This window comes from Petromyzon marinus, chromosome 84, assembly GCF_048934315.1.
Source record: "Petromyzon marinus isolate PM22_M1 ecotype Great Lakes invasive population chromosome 84, UKy_Petmar_22M1.pri1.0, whole genome shotgun sequence".
NCBI classification, from domain to species: Eukaryota; Metazoa; Chordata; class Hyperoartia; order Petromyzontiformes; family Petromyzontidae; genus Petromyzon; species Petromyzon marinus.
In genome coordinates, this window is record NC_133749.1 from 2,575,836 (window position 1) to 2,595,264 (window position 19,429).

A 19,429-nucleotide genomic window follows, 5' to 3' on the forward strand; every position below is an offset into this window, starting at 1 on the left:
AGTGTAGAACGGCTGACTCAGCAGCTCCCTCTCATCTCACTCACTCACCCACTCACTCACCCACCCACACGCTCACCCACTCACTCACTCGTACCGGTGAGTGTAGAACGGCTGACTCAGCAGCTCCCTCTCATCTCACTCACACACCCACTCACCCACTCACTCACCCACTCACCCACTCACCCACCCACTCACCCACTCGTACCGGTGAGTGTAGAACGGCTGACTCAGCAGCTCCCTCTCATCTCACTCACACACCCACTCACCCACTCACTCACCCACTCACCCACTCACCCACCCACTCACCCACTCGTACCGGTGAGTGTAGAACGGCTGACTCAGCAGCTCCCTCTCATCTCACTCACTCACCCACTCACTCACCCACCCACACGCTCACCCACTCACTCACTCGTACCGGTGAGTGTAGAACGGCTGACTCAGCAGCTCCCTCTCATCTCACTCACACACCCACTCACCCACTCACTCACCCACTCACCCACTCACCCACCCACTCACCCACTCGTACCGGTGAGTGTAGAACGGCTGACTCAGCAGCTCCCTCTCATCTCACTCACACACCCACTCACCCACTCACTCACCCACTCACCCACTCACCCACCCACTCACCCACTCGTACCGGTGAGTGTAGAACGGCTGACTCAGCAGCTCCCTCTCATCTCACTCACTCACCCACTCACTCACCCACCCACACGCTCACCCACTCACTCACTCGTACCGGTGAGTGTAGAACGGCTGACTCAGCAGCTCCCTCTCATCTCACTCACACACCCACTCACCCACTCACCCACTCACTCACCCACTCACCCACTCACCCACCCACTCACCCACTCGTACCGGTGAGTGTAGAACGGCTGACTCAGCAGCTCCCTCTCATCTCACTCACACACCCACTCACCCACTCACTCACCCACTCACCCACTCACCCACCCACTCACCCACTCGTACCGGTGAGTGTAGAACGGCTGACTCAGCAGCTCCCTCTCATCTCACTCACACACCCACTCACCCACTCACTCACCCACTCACCCACTCACCCACCCACTCACCCACTCGTACCGGTGAGTGTAGAACGGCTGACTCAGCAGCTCCCTCTCATCTCACTCACTCACCCACTCACCCACTCACTCACCCACTCACCCACTCACCCACCCACTCACCCACTCGTACCGGTGAGTGTAGAACGGCTGACTCAGCAGCTCCCTCTCATCTCACTCACACACCCACTCACCCACTCACTCACCCACTCACCCACTCACCCACCCACTCACCCACTCGTACCGGTGAGTGTAGAACGGCTGACTCAGCAGCTCCCTCTCATCTCACTCACTCACCCACTCACCCACTCACTCACCCACTCACCCACTCACCCACCCACTCACCCACTCGTACCGGTGAGTGTAGAACGGCTGACTCAGCAGCTCCCTCTCATCTCACTCACTCACCCACTCACTCACCCACCCACTCACTCACTCGTACCGGTGAGTGTAGAATGGCTGACTCAGCAGCTCCCTCTCATCTCACTCACTCACCCACTCACTCACCCACCCACTCACTCACTCGTACCGGTGAGTGTAGAATGGCTGACTCAGCAGCTCCCTCTCATCTCACTCACTCACCCACTCACTCACCCACCCACTCACTCACTCGTACCGGTGAGTGTAGAATGGCTGACTCAGCAGCTCCCTCTCATCTCACTCACTCACCCACTCACTCACCCACCCACCCACCCACTCGTACCGGTGAGTGTAGAATGGCTGACTCAGCAGCTCCCTCTCATCTCACTCACTCACCCACTCACTCACCCACCCACCCACCCACTCGTACCGGTGAGTGTAGAACGGCTGACTCAGCAGCTCCCTCTCATCTCCGCTCTTCTTGGACTCAGCAAGGCGCCGGGACACATCCGTGATACGCCAAAGCAGACAGCCAGTCACGGAGATAGACAGCTCCTCCACCTTGTACAACACCATCATCACCATCACAGCAGACAGCCAGTCACGGAGATAGACAGCTCCTCCACCTTGTACAACAACACCATCATCACAGCAGACAGCCAGTCACGGAGATAGACAGCTCCTCCACCTTGTACAACAACACCATCATCACACCACCATCATCACACCACCATCACAGCAGACAGCCAGTCACGGAGATAGACAGCTCCTCCACCTTGTACAACAACACCATCATCACACCACCATCATCACACCACCATCACAGCAGACAGCCAGTCACGGAGATAGACAGCTCCTCCACCTTGTACAACACCATCACCATCACAGCAGACAGCCAGTCACGGAGATAGACAGCTCCTCCACCTTGTACAACAACACCATCATCACACCACCATCATCACATCACCATCACAGCAGACAGCCAGTCACGGAGATAGACAGCTCCTCCACCTTGTACAACATCACCACCATCATCACCATCACCACACCACCATCACAGCAGACAGCCAGTCACGGAGATAGACAGCTCCTCCACCTTGTACAACAACACCATCATCACAGCAGACAGCCAGTCACGGAGATAGACAGCTCCTCCACCTTGTACAACAACACCATCATCACAGCAGACAGCCAGTCACGGAGATAGACAGCTCCTCCACCTTGTACAACAACACCATCATCACAGCAGACAGCCAGTCACGGAGATAGACAGCTCCTCCACCTTGTACAACAACACCATCATCACAGCAGACAGCCAGTCACGGAGATAGACAGCTCCTCCACCTTGTACAACATCACCACCATCACAGCAGACAGCCAGTCACGGAGATAGACAGCTCCTCCACCTTGTACAACATCACCACCATCACAGCAGACAGCCAGTCACGGAGATAGACAGCTCCTCCACCTTGTACAACACCACCATCATCACCACACCACCATCACATCAGACAGCCAGTCACGGAGATAGACAGCTCCTCCACCTTGTACAACACCACCATCATCACCACACCACCATCACATCAGACAGCCAGTCACGGAGATAGACAGCTCCTCCACCTTGTACAACACCACCATCATCACCACACCACCATCACATCAGACAGCCAGTCACGGAGATAGACAGCTCCTCCACCTTGTACAACACCACCATCATCACCACACCACCATCACATCAGACAGCCAGTCACGGAGATAGACAGCTCCTCCACCTTGTACAACACCACCATCATCACCACACCACCATCACATCAGACAGCCAGTCACGGAGATAGACAGCTCCTCCACCTTGTACAACATCATCATCATCACCACATCACCATCACAGCAGACAGCCAGTCACGGAGATAGACAGCTCCTCCACCTTGTACAACACCATCATCACCATCACAGCAGACAGCCAGTCACGGAGATAGACAGCTCCTCCACCTTGTACAACACCACCACCATCACCACACCACCATCACAGCAGACAGCCAGTCACAGAGATAGACAGCTCCTCCACCTTGTACAACACCACCACCATCACCACACCACCATCACAGCAGACAGCCAGTCACAGAGATAGACAGCTCCTCCACCTTGTACAACACCATCACCATCACAGCAGACAGCCAGTCACGGAGATAGACAGCTCCTCCACCTTGTACAACATCATCATCACAGCAGACAGCCAGTCACGGAGATAGACAGCTCCTCCACCTTGTACAACATCATCATCACAGCAGACAGCCAGTCACGGAGATAGACAGCTCCTCCACCTTGTACAACACCACCACCACAATCATCACCATCACATCACCATCACAGCAGACAGCCAGTCACGGAGATAGACAGCTCCTCCACCTTGTACAACACCATCACCATCACAGCAGACAGCCAGTCACGGAGATAGACAGCTCCTGCACCTTGTACAACACCATCACCACCACAGCAGACAGCCAGTCACGGAGATAGACAGCTCCTCCACCTTGTACAACACCATCACCATCACAGCAGACAGCCAGTCACGGAGATAGACAGCTCCTCCACCTTGTACAACACCATCACCATCACAGCAGACAGCCAGTCACGGAGATAGACAGCTCCTCCACCTTGTACAACACTATCACCATCACAGCAGACAGCCAGTCACGGAGATAGACAGCTCCTCCACCTTGTACAACACCATCACCACACCACCATCACAGCAGACAGCCAGTCACAGAGATAGACAGCTCCTCCACCTTGTACAACACCACCACCACAATCATCACCATCACATCACCATCACAGCAGACAGCCAGTCACGGAGATAGACAGCTCCTCCACCTTGTACAACATCACCACCATCATCACCATCACCACACCACCATCACAGCAGACAGCCAGTCACGGAGATAGAGAGCTCCTCCACCTTGCACAACACCATCACCACCACACCACCATCACAGCAGACAGCCAGTCACGGAGATAGACGGCTCCTCCACCTTGTACAACACCATCACCATCATCACACCACCATCATCACACCACCATCACAGCAGACAGCCAGTCACGGAGCGACAGCTCCTCCACCTTGTACAACAACACCACCATCACAGCAGACAGCCAGTCACGGAGATAGACAGCTCCTCCACCTTGTACAACACCACCACCACAATTATCACCATCACATCACCATCACAGCAGACAGCCAGTCACGGAGATGGACAGCTCCTCCACCTTGTACAACACCACCATCACCACACCACCATCACCACACCACCATCACAGCAGACAGCCAGTCACGGAGATAGACAGCTCCTCCACCTTGTACAACATCACCATCATCACCATCACCACACCACCACCACCATCACGACACCATCACCACACCACCATCACAGCAGACAGCCAGTCACGGAGATAGACAGCTCCTCCACCTTGTACAACACCATCACCATCACCACACCATCACAGCAGACAGCCAGTCACGGAGATAGACAGCTCCTCCACCTTGCACAACACCATCACCACCACACCACCATCACAGCAGACAGCCAGTCACGGAGATAGACAGCTCCTCCACCTTGTACAACACCATCACCATCACCACATCACCATCACAGCAGACAGCCAGTCACGGAGATAGACAGCTCCTCCACCTTGTACAACACCATCACCATCACCACATCACCATCACAGCAGACAGCCAGTCACGGAGATAGACAGCTCCTCCACCTTGTACAACACCATCACCATCACAGCAGACAGCCAGTCACGGAGATAGACAGCTCCTCCACCTTGTACAACACCATCACCATCACAGCAGACAGCCAGTCACGGAGATAGACAGCTCCTCCACCTTGTACAACACCATCACCACACCACCATCACAGCAGACAGCCAGTCACAGAGATAGACAGCTCCTCCACCTTGTACAACACCACCACCACAATCATCACCATCACATCACCATCACAGCAGACAGCCAGTCACGGAGATAGACAGCTCCTCCACCTTGTACAACATCACCACCATCATCACCATCACCACACCACCATCACAGCAGACAGCCAGTCACGGAGATAGAGAGCTCCTCCACCTTGCACAACACCATCACCACCACACCACCATCACAGCAGACAGCCAGTCACGGAGATAGACGGCTCCTCCACCTTGTACAACACCATCACCATCATCACACCACCATCATCACACCACCATCACAGCAGACAGCCAGTCACGGAGATAGACAGCTCCTCCACCTTGTACAACAACACCACCATCACAGCAGACAGCCAGTCACGGAGATAGACAGCTCCTCCACCTTGTACAACACCACCACCACAATTATCACCATCACATCACCATCACAGCAGACAGCCAGTCACGGAGATGGACAGCTCCTCCACCTTGTACAACACCACCATCACCACACCACCATCACCACACCACCATCACAGCAGACAGCCAGTCACGGAGATAGACAGCTCCTCCACCTTGTACAACATCACCATCATCACCATCACCACACCACCACCACCATCACGACACCATCACCACACCACCATCACAGCAGACAGCCAGTCACGGAGATAGACAGCTCCTCCACCTTGTACAACACCATCACCATCACCACACCATCACAGCAGACAGCCAGTCACGGAGATAGACAGCTCCTCCACCTTGCACAACACCATCACCACCACACCACCATCACAGCAGACAGCCAGTCACGGAGATAGACAGCTCCTCCACCTTGTACAACACCATCACCATCACCACATCACCATCACAGCAGGCAGCCAGTCACGGAGATAGACAGCTCCTCCACCTTGTACAACACCATCACCATCACCACATCACCATCACAGCAGACAGCCAGTCACGGAGATAGACAGCTCCTCCACCTTGTACAACACCACCATCATCACAGCAGACAGCCAGTCACGGATATAGACAGCTCCTCCACCTTGTACAACAACATCACCATCACAGCAGACAGCCAGTCACGGAGATAGACAGCTCCTCCACCTTGTACAACATCACCACCATCATCACATCACCATCACCACACCACCATCACAGCAGACAGCCAGTCACGGAGATAGACAGCTCCTCCACCTTGTACAACATCACCATCATCACAGCAGACAGCCAGTCACGGAGATAGACAGCTCCTCCACCTTGTACAACACCATCACCATCACAGCAGACAGCCAGTCACGGAGATAGACAGCTCCTCCACCTTGTACAACACCATCACCATCACCACACCACCACCATCACCATCACACCATCATCACAGCAGACAGCCAGTCACGGAGATAGACAGCTCCTCCACCTTGTACAACATCACCACCATCATCACCATAACCACACCATCACAGCAGACAGCCAGTCACGGGGATAGACAGCTCCTCCACCTTGAACAACATCACCACCATCATCACCATCACAGCAGACAGCCAGTCATGGACATAGACAGCTCCTCCACCTTGTACAACACCATCATCACAGCAGACAGCCAGTCACGGAGATGGACAACTCCTCCACCTTGTACAACATCACCATCATCACCATCACCACACCACCACCACCATCACGACACCATCACCATCACCACACCACCATCACAGCAGACAGCCAGTCACGGAGATAGACAGCTCCTCCACCTTGTACAACACCATCACCATCACCACACCATCACAGCAGACAGCCAGTCACGGAGATAGACAGCTCCTCCACCTTGTACAACACCATCACCATCACAGCAGACAGCCAGTCACGGAGATAGACAGCTCCTCCACCTTGTACAACACCATCACCATCACCACACCACCACCATCACCATCACACCATCATCACAGCAGACAGCCAGTCACGGAGATAGACAGCTCCTCCACCTTGTACAACATCACCACCATCATCACCATCACCATCACAGCAGACAGCCAGTCATGGACATAGACAGCTCCTCCACCTTGTACAACACCATCACCATCACCACACCATCACAGCAGACAGCCAGTCACGGAGATAGACAGCTCCTCCACCTTGTACAACACCACCATCACCACACCATCACCACACCATCAACCACACCATCACCATCACCACACCATCAACTACATCACCACACCAAGGAGGGAGGGGGGGATGGAGGGGGATGGAGGGGAGAGGATGGAGGGGGGGAGGGAGGGGAGGGGGGATGGAGGGGGAGGGGGGGATGGAGGGGATGGAGGGGGAGGGATGAAGGGGAGGGGGGATGGAGGGGGAGGGGGGATGGATGGAGGGGGAGGGATGGAGGGGAGGGGGAGGGATGGAGGGGAGGGGGAGGGATGGAGGGGAGGGGTGCACTGTACCTGCCTGCGGAGCTCCGTCATCTCTGAGCGCTGACGCTGCACGAGGCAGCAAGTCATGGAGAGGTGAGCACGCATGCCTTCCTCTAGATGCCGTGACATGGCCACCCTGTGACACTACACACACACAGTGAGTGTGTGTGTGTAGTGTGTGTGTAGTGTGTGTGTGAGTGTGTGTGTGAGTGAGAGGTGAGCACGCATGCCTTCCTCTAGATGCCGTGACATGGCCACCCTGTGACACTACACACACACAGTGAGTGTGTGTGTGTAGTGTGTGTGTAGTGTGTGTGTGAGTGTGTGTGTGAGTGAGAGGTGAGCACGCATGCCTTCCTCTAGATGCCGTGACATGGCCACCCTGTGACACTACACACACACAGTGAGTGTGTGTGTGTAGTGTGTGTGTAGTGTGTGTGTGAGTGTGTGTGTGAGTGAGAGGTGAGCACGCATGCCTTCCTCTAGATGCCGTGACATGGCCACCCTGTGACACTACACACAGTCACACACACACAGTGAGTGTGTGTAGTGTGTGTGTGAGTGAGAGGTGAGCACGCATGCCTTCCTCTAGATGCCGTGACATGGCCACCCTGTGACACTACACACAGTCACACACACACAGTGAGTGTGTGTAGTGTGTGTGTGAGTGAGAGGTGAGCACGCATGCCTTCCTCTAGATGCCGTGACATGGCCACCCTGTGACACTACACACAGTCACACAGTGAGTGTGTGTAGTGTGTGTGTGTAGTGTGTGTGTAGTGTGTGTGTGAGTGAGAGGTGAGCACGCATGCCTTCCTCTAGATGCCGTGACATGGCCACCCTGTGACACTACACACACTCACACACACACACAGTGTGTGTGAGTGTGTGTGTGTAGTGTGTGTGTAGTGTGTGAGTGAGTGAGAGGTGAGCACGCATGCCTTCCTCTAGATGCCGTGACATGGCCACCCTGTGACACTACACACACACAGTGAGTGAGTGTGTAGTGTGTGAGTGAGTGAGAGGTGAGCACGCATGCCTTCCTCTAGATGCCGTGACATGGCCACCCTGTGACACTACACACAGTCACACAGTGAGTGTGTGTAGTGTGTGTGTGAGTGAGAGGTGAGCACGCATGCCTTCCTCTAGATGCCGTGACATGGCCACCCTGTGACACTACACACAGTCACACACAGTCACACACACAGTGAGTGTGTGACTGTGTGTGAGTGAGAGGTGAGCACGCATGCCTTCCTCTAGATGCCGTGACATGGCCACCCTGTGACACTACACACACACAGTGAGTGTGTGTGTAGTGTGTGAGTGAGTGAGAGGTGAGCACGCATGCCTTCCTCTAGATGCCGTGACATGGCCACCCTGTGACACTACACACAGTCACACAGTGAGTGTGTGACTGTGTGTGTGTGTAGTGTGTGTGTAGTGTGTGAGTGAGTGAGAGGTGAGCACGCATGCCTTCCTCTAGATGCCGTGACATGGCCACCCTGTGACACTACACACAGTCACACAGTGAGTGTGTGACTGTGTGTGTGTGTAGTGTGTGTGTAGTGTGTGTGTGAGTGAGAGGTGAGCACGCATGCCTTCCTCTAGATGCCGTGACATGGCCACCCTGTGACACTACACACACACAGTGAGTGTGTGTAGTGTGTGTGTGAGTGAGAGGTGAGCACGCATGCCTTCCTCTAGATGCCGTGACATGGCCACCCTGTGACACTACACACACACAGTGAGTGTGTGTAGTGTGTGTGTGAGTGAGAGGTGAGCACGCATGCCTTCCTCTAGATGCCGTGACATGGCCACCCTGTGACACTACACACAGTCACACACACACAGTGAGTGTGTAGTGTGTGAGTGAGTGAGTGAGAGGTGAGCACGCATGCCTTCCTCTAGATGCCGTGACATGGCCACCCTGTGACACTACACACACACACAGTCACACACAGTGAGTGTGTGTAGTGTGTGTGTGAGTGAGAGGTGAGCACGCATGCCTTCCTCTAGATGCCGTGACATGGCCACCCTGTGACACTACACACAGTCACACAGTGAGTGTGTGTAGTGTGTGTAGTGTGTGAGTGAGTGAGAGGTGAGCACGCATGCCTTCCTCTAGATGCCGTGACATGGCCACCCTGTGACACTACAGTCACACACACAGTGAGTGTGTGTAGTGTGTGTAGTGTGTGAGTGAGTGAGAGGTGAGCACGCATGCCTTCCTCTAGATGCCGTGACATGGCCACCCTGTGACACTACACACAGTCACACACAGTGAGTGTGTGTGTAGTGTGTGAGTGAGTGAGAGGTGAGCACGCATGCCTTCCTCTAGATGCCGTGACATGGCCACCCTGTGACACTACAGTCACACACACAGTGAGTGTGTGTAGTGTGTGTAGTGTGTGAGTGAGTGAGAGGTGAGCACGCATGCCTTCCTCTAGATGCCGTGACATGGCCACCCTGTGACACTACAGTCACACACACAGTGAGTGTGTGTAGTGTGTGTAGTGTGTGAGTGAGTGAGAGGTGAGCACGCATGCCTTCCTCTAGATGCCGTGACATGGCCACCCTGTGACACTACACACACACAGTGAGTGTGTGTGTAGTGTGTGAGTGAGTGAGAGGTGAGCACGCATGCCTTCCTCTAGATGCCGTGACATGGCCACCCTGTGACACTACACACAGTCACACACACAGTGAGTGTGTGTAGTGTGTGTAGTGTGTGTGTAGTGTGTGTGAGTGAGTGAGTGTGTGTGTGAGTGAGAGGTGAGCACGCATGCCTTCCTCTAGATGCCGTGACATGGCCACCCTGTGACACTACACACAGTCACACAGTGAGTGTGTAGTGTGTGTAGTGTGTGAGTGTGTGAGAGGTGAGCACGCATGCCTTCCTCTAGATGCCGTGACATGGCCACCCTGTGACACTACACACAGTCACACACAGTCACACACACAGTCACACAGTGAGTGTGTGTAGTGTGTGTGTGAGTGAGAGGTGAGCACGCATGCCTTCCTCTAGATGCCGTGACATGGCCACCCTGTGACACTACACACAGTCACACAGTGAGTGTGTAGTGTGTGTAGTGTGTGAGTGTGTGAGAGGTGAGCACGCATGCCTTCCTCTAGATGCCGTGACATGGCCACCCTGTGACACTACACACAGTCACACACAGTCACACACACAGTCACACAGTGAGTGTGTGTAGTGTGTGTGTGAGTGAGAGGTGAGCACGCATGCCTTCCTCTAGATGCCGTGACATGGCCACCCTGTGACACTACACACAGTCACACAGTGAGTGTGTAGTGTGTGTAGTGTGTGAGTGTGTGAGAGGTGAGCACGCATGCCTTCCTCTAGATGCCGTGACATGGCCACCCTGTGACACTACACACAGTCACACACACAGTGAGTGTGTGTAGTGTGTGTAGTGTGTGTGTAGTGTGTGTGAGTGAGTGAGTGTGTGTGTGAGTGAGAGGTGAGCACGCATGCCTTCCTCTAGATGCCGTGACATGGCCACCCTGTGACACTACACACAGTCACACAGTGAGTGTGTAGTGTGTGTAGTGTGTGAGTGTGTGAGAGGTGAGCACGCATGCCTTCCTCTAGATGCCGTGACATGGCCACCCTGTGACACTACACACAGTCACACACAGTCACACACACAGTCACACAGTGAGTGTGTGTAGTGTGTGTGTGAGTGAGAGGTGAGCACGCATGCCTTCCTCTAGATGCCGTGACATGGCCACCCTGTGACACTACACACAGTCACACAGTGAGTGTGTAGTGTGTGTAGTGTGTGAGTGTGTGAGAGGTGAGCACGCATGCCTTCCTCTAGATGCCGTGACATGGCCACCCTGTGACACTACACACAGTCACACACAGTCACACACACAGTCACACAGTGAGTGTGTGTAGTGTGTGTGTGAGTGAGAGGTGAGCACGCATGCCTTCCTCTAGATGCCGTGACATGGCCACCCTGTGACACTACACACAGTCACACAGTGAGTGTGTAGTGTGTGTAGTGTGTGAGTGTGTGAGAGGTGAGCACGCATGCCTTCCTCTAGATGCCGTGACATGGCCACCCTGTGACACTACACACAGTCACACACAGTCACACACACAGTCACACAGTGAGTGTGTGTAGTGTGTGTGTGAGTGAGAGGTGAGCACGCATGCCTTCCTCTAGATGCCGTGACATGGCCACCCTGTGACACTACACACAGTCACACAGTGAGTGTGTAGTGTGTGTAGTGTGTGAGTGTGTGAGAGGTGAGCACGCATGCCTTCCTCTAGATGCCGTGACATGGCCACCCTGTGACACTACACACAGTCACACACAGTCACACACACAGTCACACAGTGAGTGTGTGTAGTGTGTGTGTGAGTGAGAGGTGAGCACGCATGCCTTCCTCTAGATGCCGTGACATGGCCACCCTGTGACACTACACACAGTCACACAGTGAGTGTGTGTGTGTGTAGTGTGTGTGTGAGTGAGAGGTGAGCACGCATGCCTTCCTCTAGATGCCGTGACATGGCCACCCTGTGACACTACACACAGTCACACACAGTCACAGTCACACACACACAGTGAGTGTGTAGTGTGTGTGTGTGAGAGGTGAGCACGCATGCCTTCCTCTAGATGCCGTGACATGGCCACCCTGTGACACTACAGTCACACACACAGTCACACACACACAGTGAGTGTGTGTGTGTGTAGTGTGTGAGTGAGAGGTGAGCACGCATGCCTTCCTCTAGATGCCGTGACATGGCCACCCTGTGACACTACAGTCACACACACAGTCACACACACACAGTGAGTGTGTGTGTGTGTAGTGTGTGAGTGAGTGAGAGGTGAGCACGCATGCCTTCCTCTAGATGCCGTGACATGGCCACCCTGTGACACTACAGTCACACACACAGTGAGTGTGTGTAGTGTGTGAGTGAGAGGTGAGCACGCATGCCTTCCTCTAGATGCCGTGACATGGCCACCCTGTGACACTACACAGTCACACAGTCACACACACACACACAGTGTAGTGTGTGTGACTGTGTGTGTGTGAGTGAGAGGTGAGCACGCATGCCTTCCTCTAGATGCCGTGACATGGCCACCCTGTGACACTACACACAGTCACACACACAGTCACACACACACAGTGAGTGTGTGTAGTGAGTGTGTGTAGTGTGTGTGTGAGTGAGAGGTGAGCACGCATGCCTTCCTCTAGATGCCGTGACATGGCCACCCTGTGACACTACACACAGTCACACAGTGAGTGTGTGACTGTGTGTGTGTGTAGTGTGTGTGTAGTGTGTGAGTGAGTGAGAGGTGAGCACGCATGCCTTCCTCTAGATGCCGTGACATGGCCACCCTGTGACACTACACACAGTCACACAGTGAGTGTGTGTAGTGTGTGTGTGTAGTGTGTGTGTAGTGTGTGTGTGAGTGAGAGGTGAGCACGCATGCCTTCCTCTAGATGCCGTGACATGGCCACCCTGTGACACTACACACAGTCACACACACAGTCACACACAGTCACACACACAGTCACACACAGTCACACAGTCACACAGTCACACACACAGTCACACACAGTCACACACACACAGTCACACTCACACACACACAGTGAGTGTGTGTGTGACTGTGTGAGTGAGAGGTGAGCACGCATGCCTTCCTCTAGATGCCGTGACATGGCCACCCTGTGACACTACACACACTCACACAGTCACACACACACACACAGTCACACACAGTCACACACACACACAGTCACACACACAGTCACACACACACACACAGTCACACGTGAGTGTGACTGTGTGAGTGTAGTGAGTGTGTGTGAGTGTGTGAGTGTGTGTGAGTGAGTGAGTGTGTGAGTGTGCGAGTGAGTGTGCGAGTGAGTGTGTGAGTGAGTGAGTGTGTGAGTGAGTGTGTGTGAGTGAGTGAGTGTGAGTGACTGAGTGAGTGAGTGACTGAGTGAGTGAGTGTGTGAGTGAGTGACTGACTGAGTGACTGAGTGAGTGACTGAGTGACTGAGTGACCGAGTGACTGAGTGAGTGACTAAGTGAGTGACTGAGTGACTGACTGAGTGAGTGACTGACTGACTGACTGAGTGAGTGACTGAGTGACTGAGTGACTGACTGAGTGAGTGAGTGACTGACTGACTGACTGAGTGACTGAGTGACTGACTGAGTGAGTGAGTGACTGAGTGACTGACTGAGTGAGTGACTGAGTGACTGACTGAGTGAGTGACTGAGTGACTGAGTGACTGACTGAGTGACTAACTGACTGAGTGACTGACTGACTGACTGACTGAGTGACTGACTGAGTGACTGACTGAGTGACTGAGTGACTGACTGAGTGACTGAGTGAGTGAGTGACTGACTGAGTGAGTGAGTGTGTGAGTGAGTGACTGACTGAGTGACTGAGTGAGTGACTGAGTGACTGAGTGACCGAGTGACTGAGTGAGTGACTAAGTGAGTGACTGAGTGACTGACTGAGTGAGTGACTGACTGACTGACTGAGTGAGTGACTGAGTGACTGAGTGACTGACTGAGTGAGTGAGTGACTGACTGACTGACTGACTGAGTGACTGAGTGACTGAGTGACTGACTGAGTGAGTGAGTGACTGAGTGACTGAGTGACTGACTGAGTGAGTGACTGAGTGACTGACTGAGTGACTGACTGAGTGACTGAGTGACTGACTGAGTGACTGAGTGAGTGAGTGACTGAGTGACTGACTGAGTGACTGACTGAGTGACTGAGTGAGTGAGTGACTGAGTGACTGACTGAGTGACTGACTGAGTGAGTGAGTGACTGACTGAGTGACTGACTGAGTGAGTGACTGACTGACTGACTGACTGAGTGACTGACTGAGTGACTGACTGAGTGACTGAGTGACTGACTGAGTGACTGAGTGAGTGAGTGACTGACTGAGTGAGTGAGTGTGTGAGTGAGTGACTGACTGAGTGACTGAGTGAGTGACTGAGTGACTGAGTGACCGAGTGACTGAGTGAGTGACTAAGTGAGTGACTGAGTGACTGACTGAGTGAGTGACTGACTGACTGACTGAGTGAGTGACTGAGTGACTGAGTGACTGACTGAGTGAGTGAGTGACTGACTGACTGACTGAGTGACTGAGTGACTGAGTGACTGACTGAGTGAGTGAGTGACTGAGTGACTGAGTGACTGACTGAGTGAGTGACTGAGTGACTGACTGAGTGACTGACTGAGTGACTGAGTGACTGACTGAGTGACTGAGTGAGTGAGTGACTGACTGAGTGACTGACTGAGTGACTGACTGAGTGACTGAGTGAGTGAGTGACTGAGTGACTGACTGAGTGACTGACTGAGTGAGTGAGTGACTGACTGAGTGACTGACTGACTGAGTGAGTGACTGGGTGAGTGACTGAGTGAGTGACTGACTGAGTGACTGACTGAGTGACTGAGTGAGTGACTGACTGAGTGACTGACTGAGTGACTGGGTGAGTGACTGAGTGAGTGTGTAAGTGACTGACTGACTGAGTGACTGACTGAGTGACTGACTGACTGAGTGAGTGACTGACTGAGTGAGTGTGTAAGTGTGTGAGTGTGTAAGTGAGTGACTGAGTGAGTGACTGAGTGATTGTGTGAGTGACTGAGTGAGTGTGTAAGTGACTGACTGACTGAGTGACTGACTGAGTGACTGGGTGAGTGACTGGGTGAGTGACTGAGTGAGTGTGTGACTGAGTGAGTGAGTGTGTGTGAGTGTGTGAGTGTGTGAGTGAGTGTGTAAGTGTGTGAGTGTGTAAGTGAGTGACTGAGTGAGTGACTGAGTGACTGACTGACTGACTGAGTGAGTGACTGACTGAGTGAGTGTGTAAGTGTGTGAGTGTGTGAGTGTGTAAGTGAGTGACTGAGTGAGTGACTGAGTGAGTGTGTGAGTGACTGAGTGAGTGTGTAAGTGACTGACTGACTGAGTGACTGACTGAGTGACTGGGTGAGTGACTGGGTGAGTGACTGAGTGAGTGTGTGACTGAGTGAGTGAGTGTGTGTGAGTGTGTGAGTGTGTGAGTGAGTGTGTAAGTGTGTGAGTGTGTAAGTGACTGACTGAGTGAGTGACTGAGTGACTGACTGACTGACTGACTGAGTGACTGAGTGAGTGTGTAAGTGTGTGAGTGTGTAAGTGAGTGACTGAGTGAGTGACTGAGTGAGTGTGTGAGTGACTGAGTGAGTGTGTAAGTGACTGACTGACTGAGTGACTGACTGAGTGACTGGGTGAGTGACTGGGTGAGTGACTGAGTGAGTGTGTGACTGAGTGAGTGAGTGTGTGTGAGTGTGTGAGTGTGTGAGTGAGTGTGTAAGTGTGTGAGTGTGTAAGTGACTGACTGAGTGAGTGACTGAGTGACTGACTGACTGACTGAGTGACTGAGTGAGTGTGTAAGTGTGTGAGTGTGTAAGTGAGTGACTGAGTGAGTGACTGAGTGAGTGTGTGAGTGACTGAGTGAGTGTGTAAGTGACTGACTGACTGAGTGACTGACTGAGTGACTGGGTGAGTGACTGGGTGAGTGACTGAGTGAGTGTGTGACTGAGTGAGTGAGTGTGTGTGAGTGTGTGAGTGTGTGAGTGAGTGTGTAAGTGTGTGAGTGTGTAAGTGACTGACTGAGTGACTGACTGAGTGAGTGACTGAGTGAGTGTGTAAGTGACTGACTGAGTGACTGAGTGAGTGACTAAGTGAGTGACTGAGTGATTGTGTAAGTGAGTGACTGAGTGACTGAGTGACTGACTGAGTGAGTGACTGACTGAGTGAGTGACTGACTGAGTGAGTGACTGAGTGAGTGTGTAAGTGACTGACTGAGTGACTGACTGAGTGAGTGACTAAGTGAGTGACTGAGTGATTGTGTAAGTGAGTGACTGAGTGACTGAGTGACTGACTGAGTGACTAACTGACTGACTGACTGAGTGAGTGAGTGACTGGCTGACTGAGTGACTGACTGAGTGAGTGACTGAGTGACTGAGTGACTGACTGAGTGAGTGACTGAGTGAGTGACTGAGTGACTGACTGAGTGACTGACTGACTGACTGACTGGGTGAGTGACTGACTGACTGACTGAGTGACTGACTGACTGAGTGACTGACTGACTGAGTGAGAGTACCCTCCCCGCTGCCCCTACTGCCCCCACCGTGTGCTTGCACCCAGCCTCCTTGAAGGGGCAGGCCACGTGCACAGTAGCACAGGCCTCCTTGAGGTGGCAGGGCAGCTCCTCGCGGGCGATGCGGGGCAGTCCACAGCGGTTTGGACACGGCACAGGGACACGTGGGCACTGCTGCTGGTGGCTCTGGGGGGTCACGGGGTCACAGCAGGGGTGGAGCGGGCGGGGTTATTGTCCAGCCACTCACTCAGTCGCTCAGTCAGTCAGTCAGTCACTCAGTCACTCACTCAGCCACTCACTCACGCACTCAGTCACTCACTCAGCCACTTACTCACTCACTCAGTCACTCAGCCACTTACTCACTCACTCAGTGACTCACTCAGTCACTTACTCACTCACTCAGTCAGTCACTCACTCACTCAGCCACTCACTCAGTCACTCAGTCACTCACTCAGTGACTCACTCAGTGACTCACTCAGTCACTCAGCCACTCACTCAGTCACTCACTCAATCAGTCACTTAGTCACTCACTCAGTCACTCAGTCACTCACTCACTCAGTCACTCACTCACTCAGTCACTCACTCACTCAGTCACTCACTCACTCACTCAGTCACTCACTCACTCAGTCACTCACTCAATCAACCACTCAATCACTCAGTCACTCACGCACTCAGTCACTCACTCACTCAGCCACTCACCCACTCAGTCAGTCACTCAGTCAGTCAGTCACTCAGTCACTCACTCAGTCACTTACTCACTCACTCAGTCACTCAGCCACTCACTCACTCAGTCAGTCAGTCACTCAGTCACTCACTCACTCACTCAGTCACTCAGCCACTCACTCACGCACTCAGTCACTCACTCAGTCACTCACTCAGTCAGCCACTCACTCAGTCACTCACTCACTCACTTAGCCACTTACTTACTCACTAAGCCACTAACTCACTCAGCCACTCACTCAGTGAGTCACTCACTCAGCCACTCACTCAGTCACTCAGTCAGTCACTCACTCAGCCACTCATTCACTTATCCACTCACTCAGCCCCTCACTCACTCGGCCACTCACTCACTCAGCCACTCATTCACTCACTCAGCCACTCAGTAGTGTATAGTGTAGTGTATAGTGTAGTGTACAGTGTAGTGTATAGTAGTGTATAGTGTAGTGTATTGTAGTGTATAGTGTAGCGTATAGTGTAATGTATAGTGTATAGTGTAGTGTATAGTGTAGTGTATAGTGTAGTGTATAGTGTAGTGTATAGTGTAGTGTAGTGTATAGTGTAATGTATAGTGTAGTGTATAGTGTAGTGTATAGTGTAGTGTATAGTGTAGTGTATAGTGTAGTGTATAGTAGAGTGTATAGTGTAGTGTATAGTGTAGTGTATAGTATAGTGTAGTATATAGTGTAGTGTACAGTGTAGTGTATTGTAGTGTATAGTGTAGCGTATAGTGTAATGTATAGTGTAGTGTATAGTAGTGTATAGTGTAGTGTATAGTGTAGTGTATAGTAGTGTACAGTGGAGTGTCCACCGCTACCCACCACCACTCACCGCTACCCACCACCACCCCCCACCCCCACTCACCACCACCCCCCACTCACCACCACCACTGCCCACCACCACCCACCACCACCACCCACCACCACCACCACCCCCCACTCACCACCACCCCCCACTCACCACCACCCACCACCACCGCCCACCACCACTCACCACCACTCACCACCACCACCGCCCACCACCACCACCACTCACCACCACCACCACCACTCACCACCACCACCCCCACTCACCACCACCACCACCACCACCCCCCACTCACCACCACCCCCACTCACCACCACCACCACCACCACCCACCACCACCCCCACTCACCACCACCCACCACCACCACCACCCACCACCACCCCCACTCACCACTGCCCACCACCACCACAACCCACCACCACCGCCCACCACCACCACCCCCCACTCACCATCACCACCACTGCCCACCACCACTCACCACCCCCCACTCACCACCACCACTGCCCACCACCACCACTGCCCACTGCCCACCTGCAGGGTCTCGTAGAGGAAGTCTCGCTGGCAGTGTGGGCAGGCGAGGGTCCGCTTGGGACAGGCAAGTGAGGCATGAGCGGTGACCTGGGAGCGCGTCACCTGGGCTCCACACTTGTTCTCGCAGGGCAGCGTCTCCAGGGGGCAGCTGCTGCGGTGGGCCTGGGCAGGCGCGGAAACACGGGCAGCCACCGTGAGCATCACCAACAACGTCACCAACAACGTCACCAACAACATCACCAACAACGTCACCAACAACATCGCCAACAACGTCACCAACAACATCGCCAACAACATCGCCAACAATATCGCCAACAACATCACCAACAACGTCACCAACAACGTCACCAACAACGTCGCCAACATCGCCAACAACGTCACCAACAACATCGCCAACATCGCCAACAACGTCACCAACAACGTCGCCAACATCACCAACAACGTCACCAACAACATCGCCAACATC

General features: G+C 53.5%; 1 protein-coding gene across 5 annotated transcripts in view; it reads right to left on the reverse strand.

Annotated features, from left to right (window-relative positions):
* Positions 1 to 19,429, reverse strand: part of LOC116936827 (TNF receptor-associated factor 4) — a 75,051-nt gene that overhangs the window by 16,960 nt on the left and 38,662 nt on the right. For all 5 annotated transcript variants that reach the window (XR_012931308.1, XM_076057746.1, XM_076057747.1 and 2 more), the window contains exons 5-8: positions 18,964 to 19,125; positions 16,938 to 17,093; positions 7,805 to 7,918; positions 1,846 to 1,976 (exon numbers count right to left, since the gene is read on the reverse strand). Coding sequence is in view for 4 of the 5 variants with exons in the window: in XM_076057746.1 (XP_075913861.1) it covers positions 1,846 to 1,976; positions 7,805 to 7,918; positions 16,938 to 17,093; positions 18,964 to 19,125 (563 nt within the window). In the remaining variant the exon portion in view is untranslated. The remainder of the gene's footprint in view (positions 1 to 1,845; positions 1,977 to 7,804; positions 7,919 to 16,937; positions 17,094 to 18,963; positions 19,126 to 19,429) is intronic.